The 11,347-nt window shown below is 41.6% G+C and overlaps 1 protein-coding gene across 8 annotated transcripts in view; it reads left to right on the top strand.

Moving 5' to 3' along the window:
* The window catches only part of Atp2b1 (ATPase plasma membrane Ca2+ transporting 1), a 109,638-nt gene extending 103,727 nt beyond the window's left edge, over positions 1–5,911 (top strand). For all 8 annotated transcript variants that reach the window (XM_063263125.1, XM_039078600.2, NM_053311.3 and 5 more), the window contains one exon: positions 2,456–5,911. In XM_063263125.1, coding sequence (XP_063119195.1) covers positions 2,456–2,468 — 13 coding nt within the window. In that variant the 3' untranslated portion in view covers positions 2,469–5,911. The remainder of the gene's footprint in view (positions 1–2,455) is intronic.
* The last annotated feature ends 5,436 nt before the right edge of the window (positions 5,912–11,347 follow it).

Genomic DNA, 11,347 nt, shown 5'->3' on the forward strand with positions numbered 1-11,347 from the left:
TGTTTAAACTCATTGTTCGGGCTTTTCATAAAGCTTTCTTTTTGTAAAGTGGACTGAGACCTCAAGTGTTGCCATTGTTGTTTCATTTCTTAGAGGGTTGGAGGAAAGGTGGGTCAGTTGCAACCAAAGATTACACACGAAATCAGGGAGCTTGTCTCTATGCTAACTCTCAGAGCTCATAGCGGGGAGTAAAGTTACAGCTTAGTACTTATGAAATGACTATAAATGTTTGAGTATATGCCTTTCAGCATATTCATACTGCATGGTTCCCAGAAGCATGTGATCTGAAACTGAGCTAACAGAACCAGAAAATTACATGTACAACGCCAAAGAATGAACTTGGCATTTCAGCTCATACATTGTCCTTTGAGAGAGTGAGTTAGCAGCATGAAGCGAGGCTCTCGCCTAGCTAGCCAGTTGCTTGCCTTCCTAACTTGAACTCTGTCTGCCTTGATCCTGTGTGCCACTGAATAAGCTTTCATCATTTTTACGCTCCCTATATTGGTCAATTTCTTGGGCTTTTCCCTTTTGTACAATCACTACAGTCAGCTTGGAAGTGCATCGTAGACAATACCCTGATGTTACAAAGTTGACGGTGTATTCGCTGCTGTTGGTCTGTTAGTTAAAATAGAAACGCACGATGAAGTAGAATGATGAAATAGCATAATAAAGTCAAAAGAAATATGTACAGGCTGCATTTGGTTATGTATGCAGAAATGCAGACTGTGTAGGTAGGACCTCTCCTGGATCAGAGTCTGCCTTTCCCCAAATATCCCCAGTCAATCAAGTGCACACCAGAGTCTGAGAGAGATCTTGGGCTTGATTATGTATGCTAACACTGCACCACATTCCATAGCAACCCCATGGGGTGGTGGGGCATTACATCTGATTTCCTGGAGAAATCCCATTTGGCCACCACTCCCCCTCCTCAAGTAGGCAGGAGGGGAATTCATTCCATGCCTCCCTTTCTCACTCAGCTGTATTTACACTCTGTGCAAAGGGCCAAGTTATTTAGAATGATGGTTCTCAACCTCCCTAACACTGCAGCCCTGGTGAACCCCATCATAAAATTACCTTTGTTGCTTCTGTACAACTGTAATTTTGCTACTGCTATGAATTATAACATAAATGTGTAATGTGCAGGATATCAGATATGGGATATAGATACACACACACACACACAAGCTTGTGACCACTGATTTAGACTAACACAGCTCACAGATGGGGTAGTAAGTCCCAGAAGACAAACATGAAGAAAGATAGTAATTTGAAGGGACACATGACCCAACCATATATTTTTTAAATATACATTCTATTTTCTATTTGAGTAAATGTCTTAATGGTCATTGCACTGTTAAGATAATTTTAGTGACTACTGTTTTCTTCCAGAATGTTTGTATCAGGTATAAGTAAATGGTGCCTTCATTCTTAAAATTATTGAAACAAAGGTGAACATTTCCATGTTATAAAAATATTTACATTTTAACTAATGTAAATGCTCAGCTGAATTGATTTTATCCTCTTAAAAAACATTTTTTTTGAATGACACTGGTTTATTGATCCCAACTGTTGGGACCAGAGTGACATTTTTAGGCTTGTCTTTTAACCTAGTTTCCTGTATACAGCAGACACCCAAGGAGAAAGGCAAATTGTTAGGCCGTGTAAGTCCAAATGGTTGCTAGAAAGAAAACTCTGAAACTTGGTGTCTTTTCCTTGATTTTTTTTTTTTCAGAGTCCCAGAGGGTGGTGTTTTTGGAATCTGTTCTTTCGGAGAGAACTATAGTGATTAAGTTACAATCTTTTATACACCTGCCCCCCCAAAAAAACCATTAACACTTTTGTAGAAAAATGGCATATACTCAAATACTTATAGCTGTTTAGTATTATAGATATATATTTGGGTTCATCTTTATTTTCAATTCAGGAAGGAGTGGGGCAGATGTGAATTCATTGTGGCATCCGGCTTATATCTGCTTGGCTTGTTCATAGTTGGTGACACCCTAACTCCTGGCATGATACAGAGCTCCCTTTTGTGCTTGACATTGTTTAGCTTGAATTGTTTTGAGAAATATGTGCTTTTTGATTTAAAGATAAATTCAAGTAAGCTTGTGTATGGCCAAGTTCTCATTTCGTTTTCTGGTTTTTGTTTTCGTCTTCGTAGGGAAAAAAAAAAAAAAGCCTATAAAATGGCTGTTAAATATTTTTAGCCAGTAACAATGAGATTTCGTTAGTTTTTCTTTGAATGTATACCTCTTAATTAGAGTATGTGGTTTCGTTGTTCTGTAGTGTCCTACTAAAATATTCATTTTTTTACAGTGTATTGCAAGTTCCACATTACATGCAAATACGATTCACTCATACCTAGCTGTTTGTGGATTCAAACTCATAAGTGAACCGCTGCTGGGGTTAAGTTCCTGGTGTCCTGACATCCCCCTGTGTTTTGTGCTGTTTACAGATCCGAGTGGTGAATGCATTTCGTAGCTCTTTATACGAAGGGTTAGAGAAGCCAGAATCAAGAAGTTCAATCCACAACTTTATGACACACCCCGAGTTTAGGATAGAAGATTCAGAGCCGCACATCCCCCTTATCGATGACACTGATGCTGAAGATGACGCTCCTACTAAACGCAACTCCAGCCCTCCGCCCTCTCCTAACAAAAATAACAATGCCGTTGACAGCGGGATCCACCTTACAATAGAAATGAACAAGTCTGCTACCTCTTCGTCCCCAGGGAGCCCACTGCATAGTTTGGAAACATCACTCTGATTGTAAGCTGAACGTTAACACACTAGCCGCACTGTAAAGAAACAAATTGAAACTGAGTCTTTTCACACATTGTGACGGACAAGATGGCGTTCTTGTCTCTGGACTTCAACAGAAGACACACTTGTACGAATGTAGATTTATTTTTTTAAAAAAAAAAAAAAAAGCAAAAGCTTTCTGCCAGACCGAGGGTGCTTTTTTGGGGGTGTGGGAGAGACGAACTGACAGATAAACAACGGCGCGAGTGGCCTGTGGGTCGTCAGTGGTACCTAACCTTGTCCTGACCGTGTACTAGCAGAGCTGTGGTTTATCTCAGTACTTGATGGGAGGGAGGGAGGAGTGACGCTGGGTGAGACAGAGAGCCCTGGATCATTGAGTGAATACTTTAATTTCTGCTGTTGGCTGTTAATAATTTGGATTATTTATGTTTATAAATGATACAGATCTGTTTACAAGGTTTGTAGATACTTTTTTTGTTCTTCATAGATGGGAGGCTTCCTTATCACTAATGCAGAGAAAAATTAGTCGTTCAAATACTGCTGTATTTTCAGGAAAAAAAAAGGGGGGGTGTTTCTATTGAAACTGTACTAAATTTTTGCCTACAATTTATCTTGTTAAATATGTAGATAAATTGCTAATACTAATAGCCAAATAGATAACACTAATGCTTTGTTTAAAAAAGAAAAAAGAAAAAAGAAACAAGACAAAAAAAAACATAAAAAAAAAACCATGAGCAGTGGTGTTCTAAAGAAGTCATGGCATCTGTCCTAATTAGTTTCTTAAATACATTTACTACTTAATGGTTTTGGAAGAACTGTTTAATTTTTAAATTTTTTGAAAACTTGCTAATAACCTTTTGTTCAGAATTTAGTAGACTGTTTATTGCAGGACATCCAATACACAATGAAAGATGCTTGAAATGCCTTTGTTATTTCAGGCCAATCAAATTAAACTATCAAACTACAAGAGAACCTTTAGTCTTTTTTTGTTTTTGTTTTTGTCTTAACTACGTTAGTTCAGCGATGTCTCGGTGAACTGTGAGTGACTGTATTGATTTTTTTTTTTTCTAATAACTCCTTAGAGACCTTTGCAAAGCGTAGGAGGGCTGTCAGCATTTGGAAAAAGGTTAATAGGTAGAGGTGTACATGCTTTCCTTCCGTTTTTTGGAACTTGTTTGTAAACATAAATAAATACGCCCTTTTATTAAATAAATACACGGTAATGGTTCTTCAGACAGCTCAGCTGCTTGGTTCTGTCTATGTGCCGCCTTGGCCCGTCTCCTCTAACCACAACTAGAATAAATTTCAAGCTGGTAACGGCCCCCAGGAAGGGCCTTTTGTATTCTTTCATGGTCACCCCGTAGAGTCAGGCCGAGACGGCACAGTTTTGCCAGCTAGCATACCCGCCAGAGAACCTAGTTTAATCCAGTCTCACCGTTTTATACGAAGTGACGACCACCATTGTCCCTGATGCATTTGTTTTTACTGAGTGGCCCAGTAAGAGATTAGATAATAAGGATGACACAGGAAAATCTGAGGAAGCTCCTGCACGTGATCTGTGTAGATGTAACAACCAGCTGTACTCCGAAATGCCCGTCTCTGAGACAGTTGAACTTCCGGGCTCTCTGCTTCTTTTCTGTCTACCTTCTTCCTTTGTTTGCCTCTTGTCTTGACCCTTTGGAGAGTGGTATTGTTTCAGGGCGCAGATCACGCCAGATAAACAATCCTCAGGCTGACACAAAGTTTACGAGGACTACCATATCCAAAAAAACAAAAAACAAACAAAAACAAAAACAAAAAAACAAAAAAAAAAAAAAAACGCTGACTTAGCAAAGAAACATCTAGTTTGATGGTGCTTGATAATTCCTTTTTCCGGCGGGCGGGAGGACTCTTTCTCTCTCCATCAGTTACCTGCAGTAACGCTCTGCAAGTCTTAGAAACACATCGGCTCTGTCACATTGATCACTGTACAGTTTTACTCACCGGGTATTTGTAGGTTATTCCTACTGTAAAAAGAGGTAGCATGATATGCTGGGAAGCGTCTTTAGACCAGGGACCCAGGCTGGGCTCCTCGTCTTGAATTTGCCATTAATGTGCTGCATGACCTTGGGGAAACGACTCCTTCTGAAGGAGGGTGGGGGACTAGACCCCTCTCAAGGAACCCTTTCAACTCTACAAATCAACCCTATCCACTGAAGAAGCCTGTGAGACATAGGGAATAGAGAAAAGGGAAACGTTCTCAGCTTTCTAATTTCTTTTTTTTTTTTTTTACTTTGGTTATGCTTAAATATGAATGTAATTACCAAGAGATTTAGACGTGCATGTGCTTTGGATGGTTTGTGTCAGCTCTTCTGGTCTTTGGGGATTTTTTTGTTGGGGAGGGTTTGCTTTTTTTTTTTTTTTTTCAACTCAAGGCAATGGCTTTCTACTCCACCTCTAAATCCATAAAACGGGTCTTAGGACATCCGTGAAGTAACAGCAAGACACGCTCCGTGTGCGTCTCTCTCTTTGAGACACTGTAATTTCTACCAGGAATTTCCAGAGCATTATGTAAGTAGAAAAAAAAATTAAAAGCAAGCTGTTAACAGATCTTGGATCCCATTAATAGAGTGTGTATAGCTAAATCAACATCTGTAATTCACGTTTTCCTCTTTTATCCTTTAACCGAAATCAAGAAGGAAAAAAAAAACAAAACAAAAAAAAAAAAAAACCACAAAGACTTGTTTAATTTTGCATCCCAAATGTTTTTAATCTTTGTATATTTTTTAAAATCCCCTTCTTCCTCATCATTGCCTTTCCATGGTTGTAAATATATGTCGCACTCTGAAGATGAGTTACTTCTTGTCATCTTACAAATATGTGATATGGTAACTTTCATAACAGATTATCAGTTTTGAACCGAGAAATGGTGATTTGTTTATAAGAGAAAAAAAAAAAAAGCAACAACCTGGCTTCATTTCTGTGAAATTGCTCTTTGAAGATTTTCATTTCCACGTGTAAGCCAACCGAGATACTGCCGCAATGGTGTTGATTTCTTTTGATGATGCTTACCACCTATTTTAGCCGTCGAGCCTTCTATTCTTTGTCTATTTGTAAAGTTTATTTGTCTTAACTCATTTAATAAATATACTGTTTATCTGTTTCTGAATGGGGACTGAACTTTTTGAAACTTGGGATGATTTGAACATCGTATTTTGGCATTCTTTTTTTTTTCCTACTCGAGATTTTTTTTTAATCTACATAATGCGGATCCTATCATATACTTGGAATGTGACGACAGCTACGGTGACTGGGTGCTCTCCTGTACTTGCCTGGTTTCCCCTCTAGAAGGGAAGTGTACCCCGACCCCTGCCCCCACAGCGTCAGTTCTGCAGCCCGGGGATGTGGTGTTTTTTCGTTTAGAACTTGTTTTCCACGTGATGAAGAGCGCTTTACTGAACGACCCAAACTTCTTTTTTTTTTTTTTTCTTTTCTTTTTTTCAGAGCTGGGGACTGAACCCAGGGCCTTGCGCTTGCTAGGCAAGCGCTCTACTACCGAGCTAAATCCCCAACCCCAGGATCCGAACTTCTTAGTGGCGATTGTCTTAACTCTGTGATGGAAAAACAATAGCAGGGAAACTTATAGTTAGGTGGTTTTCATAGTAAATGATGACCATAACGTCACAGAAAAAAAAAAAAATGCTGGCCCAGCAAGGTAATTCTGGGTACCGTATTTTGATAGCATGAATTATTAAATGGTCAACTTAATACGACAGGGAGGGCATTTTTCACCTTGTCAAACCTTGGGAACTTATATGTGTATTATAAGAACTGAGTTTTTAATTATGTTCTATTTGTAAAGCCAAACTAAAGAAGAAAAGGCAGTTTCTTTAGCCTTGGTTTCTTGGTGTCTTCCTTCCTGTCCTTTAGAGAACTTGGTTTCTCGTCCCTGTTCAGTCTCTAACCTGGGCTGCTCTAGAACTGTGCCTTAGGTCCACAGCGTCCTCCTTGTTCAATTCTTCTGACACATGTATGAGTAACTGTTGCTATGCTGCTCTCCTAGCTATGTGTCAATAAGAAAATTACCTTCCAAATAATTTATTTGTCAACAGATTGGTAGCTTTTCCCCCGGAAACCCTTAATCCTATATACAGTTTGCAGTGAGGATGACTTCATGGTTTTTGTTTTGTTTTGGGTTTTTTTTTTTCTCTTTTTTTGTTGTTTTTTTTTTGTTTGTTTTGTTGTTGTTGTTGTTGTTGTTGTTTTTCGGAGCTGGGGACCAAACCCAGAGCCTTGCGCTTGCTAGGCAAGCACTCTACCACTGAGCTAAATCCCCAACCCCATAATTTCATGTTTTAAAGAGTACAAAACAAGCCTGTAGTCAGATAGTCCAAGCAGGTGGGCTGACTCCGTTCTCTCTGAGTTCCACTCTATTGAGCAGTACAATCATGGCTCCAGAATTGGGGTTTAAAGTTAATGTGTGTGCTTACTGCCATATGAAAAAACACTGTGCACATCTGGATTTGGGTTCAACTCAGGACTAAGCTTCTCTTAATTTAAATCAAAGGTTAAAGGTCATACAGTTTTCCCCCCCCCCATGTTAGCAGTGGGGTTTTGGCCCCGTAAACTAGTAATTTACAAAGTATTTCCAGTATGCCAAGCATTTTATATGAATTGTGTAAATAATAACCCTGTAAACTCCCATTGTACTTATGGGAAAACTGAGGCTTAGAAAGCTTACCTCTCTCACTTTGGAACAAACGGTAGGAGTTGGCTTCACCCTTGAGACCACTTTGAAGAGCCCCAGCTGGTGGCACCTGAGTATCAAAAACTCTAGTGCACAAGCCTCGTGTTGCCTCTGCCACGGCTCTGTTCTGATAACATGCTTCCAAGATTTCCTTCTGAACAACAGCTCAGAGACCGAGCACGGCAGAGAATCACTGCTTCAGATGTAACGGAGCCCAAGCCTTCCTCACAGCCACAACTCAGGTCAGAGGAAGATAGGACAGTGACGCTCACCACAGACTTCAGGTGGAATTTCTGAGATGGGTGGTTTTGAAGTTTCCTAGATAGCGTCGACAGGTCAGCACTTTAATTAATCACATGGGGTGAAAATGTATCGCATCAATGCAATGGGAATTCCTATCTCTGCAAAGAAGGAGAACTAGAACTACAGAATGTACTACGTGCACAGGGCAAACTCTTTTGCTCTGTTTCATGTACTCTTGAAATTTTCATAGCTGTCTGAGATCCCATCCACCCAACCCCGCAATCCCCCTGAATTTAGTGAGTTATTTTGTGTCTTGACAGTATTTTCCTTGATGGAAATTCTTAGTTCTTTAATAGTTAGCCCCTGTGGCAGGCACTGTCGGACATTAAATTTCAGTGAGTCAAGTTTAAACTAGATTGCAACCTTTTCTGATGGCCGCCGTCCTTGTACCATCTGCGGCCATGCAGTTGGTATGTGTACCATCCTTTTGGTTTTGTAAAACTGAGATGCTCCTAGCCAACTTCTGTGGTCATTACAGTATCTTCATGAGATAAACTACACTAAAAGTCTTTTTCAATAAGATGGCTTTGGAAATCACCAGTCTTTAGTCCGGGGCATGTCTTAATGAATAACTAGAGGTTAAGGACAGGGATGGAAAGTGGTCGCTAAGTCCTGGAGTGTGTGGCATTCAAAATTCAAGGATTCAACTTAGGATCCTTTTCATCATAAGCCTGCTCTGAGGTGAATCCACTGAGAGTCAAAGGGTCTTTCACGTTTTGTTTTTCTGCTGTAGAACTGAGGGAAGTACTTCTCCACTTCTGAAGTGCAGTAAGGGCAAGGACCATCAAATAGTACAGCCACTCCAATTCTAAGGAGCTGGATCCTGCCCCGTCATCATTTTAGATCATTACCTGGGAATTAGTCCCTGTCTCCCTGCTAAATTAGCTGCTAACTGCTTTGATGGTTTTTGTTGTTCAAATCTCCTGTTCCTCTGATTCATTCAACGAATACTTGGTACCTGTGAGGAGGATTTCCTGCCTCTCTGACCAGAAGCAGAATCAAACAGGATCAGATTGGGAGGTGCAGGGCAGGGGGTTGGCGGAGGGAGTGATGCTACATTTACATAGTGTAGTCACAGACACCCACATGGGTGAGTAATTGGACTGGGGGAACCACCTGCTGGGCTATCAGGAAGTACTCTTGCACACAGACTCTAGTAGATTGCTCTTTGTCAAGTTACAGGGCCAAAAAGGAGTGCTCGGTGTAGCTGGAGTGGGATAGACCAGAGGGAAAGTGTTCCAAAAGCTCGGATAGAGCCAGGCAATGATGGTGCAAACCTTTAATCCAGCACTTGAGGGGCTGAAACCGGCAGATCTCTGTGAGTTCCAGGCCAGCTAGGGCTATGGAGTAAAATCCTGCCTCAAACAAACGAAATTGCTTGGATAGGTAGTAGGCAACCCCTGAACTTGAACCCTGGTAGAGGGTTTAGCTAATAAACCAGTTAGGTGAAGAATAACTTAGCAGATCTGCTCTATTCCACTTCGGTCTTCTCTGCCTCTCTGTTGTCCTCTTGTAAAGGTCTGCGTAAGCCCCTTTTCCTGATTTGTCTTCATTTACACTTGCCCTGCCCATCCAGTTGGCACCAGGCTGGTAGCATTTTTAGGCATCTTCCCTTCTTTCCCGTTTGCTTTCATCCTGTGTGGATGTTTCCCTGTGGAGAGCAAGTAACCATTCTGTTTGCCGTTTTTCATTATGGAAACAAAAGATGGCCATTCTCAACTCTCCAGTCTAACATCATCGGGTGTCCTCCAACCCACCCTTCGGCTTCTCGAAAAACCCTTTGCACCTCTGGTTGGCTTTATCTGTGTATGGCATGGCCGGGCCGTCATCTCTCACCTTTGCCTACTAACTTTGTTGGCTTCTTCTTTGCCATGTGTCTGAGTTGGCTCCCTCACCCTATTCTATCATTGACCTGGAGGCCTGGGAGGCTTTGCCACTCCTTTCAATGTCATGCCTCTTCCCCACCTTACAGAACACACGTAGTCTTGATAGCAGTGGAAATGTACTCATCCTCTTGTTCCCTGACTGACACTCAAGCCAACCTTTCATTCTTTAGTCTTTTTATAACCCTCAGGTCCATGCCTCATCTCATGTATTCCAAGTCTTGATGTGTCCCGTAAAGCCAGAAGCCAAGCCCTAATTTGCCTGACCCGGATCCATCTGAGCAAGTCTGTCTAGCATTTTGCTGTGGCCTCTGGACTTCACGTTTCAACAGACATCTGGTGCTCATTCTCACTGTGTTAGGCTTTAGTCCAAAGCAACATTTTATATCTGTCTATATTGAACCATATTAAGGTTTGCTACTTTGCTACTGCTTTCCTGGGGCTGGGAGTGGGGGAAGAGGCATAAGCAGCAAGGTCTGCGAACAAGCCTGATCTTATCTACCAAGCTGTTACTTAACACGATCATCCGTTAAAGACCACCTGGCTAGATAGTTCATTCTGTTACACGTCAGTAGCCATTGAATCCAGTGGTAGATAATGATTTATTGAAACGTTCTCTCTCAGCTGCTTTTTCTTTCACCTCTTTAGTTCCAGTCTTTTCTGTCAACATCCTCATTTTCAATTATTATTGCCCTAAATGTCTCATATCTCGAGTCCAAATAAGGGACTTTGTTGCCCCTACCCTACTAAATCCATGCCATATCAAAAAAAAAAAAAAAAAAAAAAACCCTCCCTTAGGAGATTTCCGACATTACCTCTTTTGAGAAATAGCTAAGTAGATGACCCCCATGGAGCTTTGAACAGTCCTTACCTCCAGGCTCTAGGCTTGCCTCTGGTGCCCTTTCTCTGCTGGGGGCAATGGGTTGTTCATATGTTCTTCCAGCACCCCCAAAGCACCGTGCCTGCCTGGGCCCTTTTGCACTTTGTACCTCTTTGTGGTACACTTTGTGGTGCCTCTGTTTTTCATACCAAGCAAGAGACAGACGGTCTCAAGTGAGGTTTTTGCAGTGTGGCGGCACTCACTGGGGGTCAGAGACAGGAGAAACGTGAGCACTTAACTAGTATGGTACACATAACAAGGCCCACATAACAAGGTGACTGGAAAGTGTCCCAGCAGTAGAGCACTTTGGTAACACCATGGGTTTGGTCCCCAGCATCACACAAGATAGAAGCATCTATGGGGGGCGGGGGGGGGGGTCATCTGGAAGAGGACAGTGAGGCTCTGCCTGTGAGAGGTAGGACTAAGCAAGCGCATGTGAGAAGAGCGATCACCCAGACATCCACAGACCTGGCTCTGGCTTCCACTCTGCCTTGCTCTAACAATGCTCTCAGCCCCCAGTTTTCGCAGCAGGAACATGATCCAGGCCCTGCCCTTTGATGGTCTCTTGAAATCAGAGACTTGGGAACTCTTTAATGATTCTAAGAGTGTACAATGGCAGTGCAAGTAGCTGTTCCTGCTTCCCTTGGTTTAGTTGACATGAAAAAGTTGGAGCTGCAAAGAATTTGCAGACTCTGACTGGATCATAAACTCCCAAGGAGATTGATCAGAGGAATCAGTTCTTCCTTCTGTTAGCACTTTGGTGGGTAGTCACCAACGGAAACTTTTCTTGAA

This window comes from Rattus norvegicus, chromosome 7 (assembly GCF_036323735.1).
Source record: "Rattus norvegicus strain BN/NHsdMcwi chromosome 7, GRCr8, whole genome shotgun sequence".
Taxonomy (NCBI): Eukaryota; Metazoa; Chordata; class Mammalia; order Rodentia; family Muridae; genus Rattus; species Rattus norvegicus.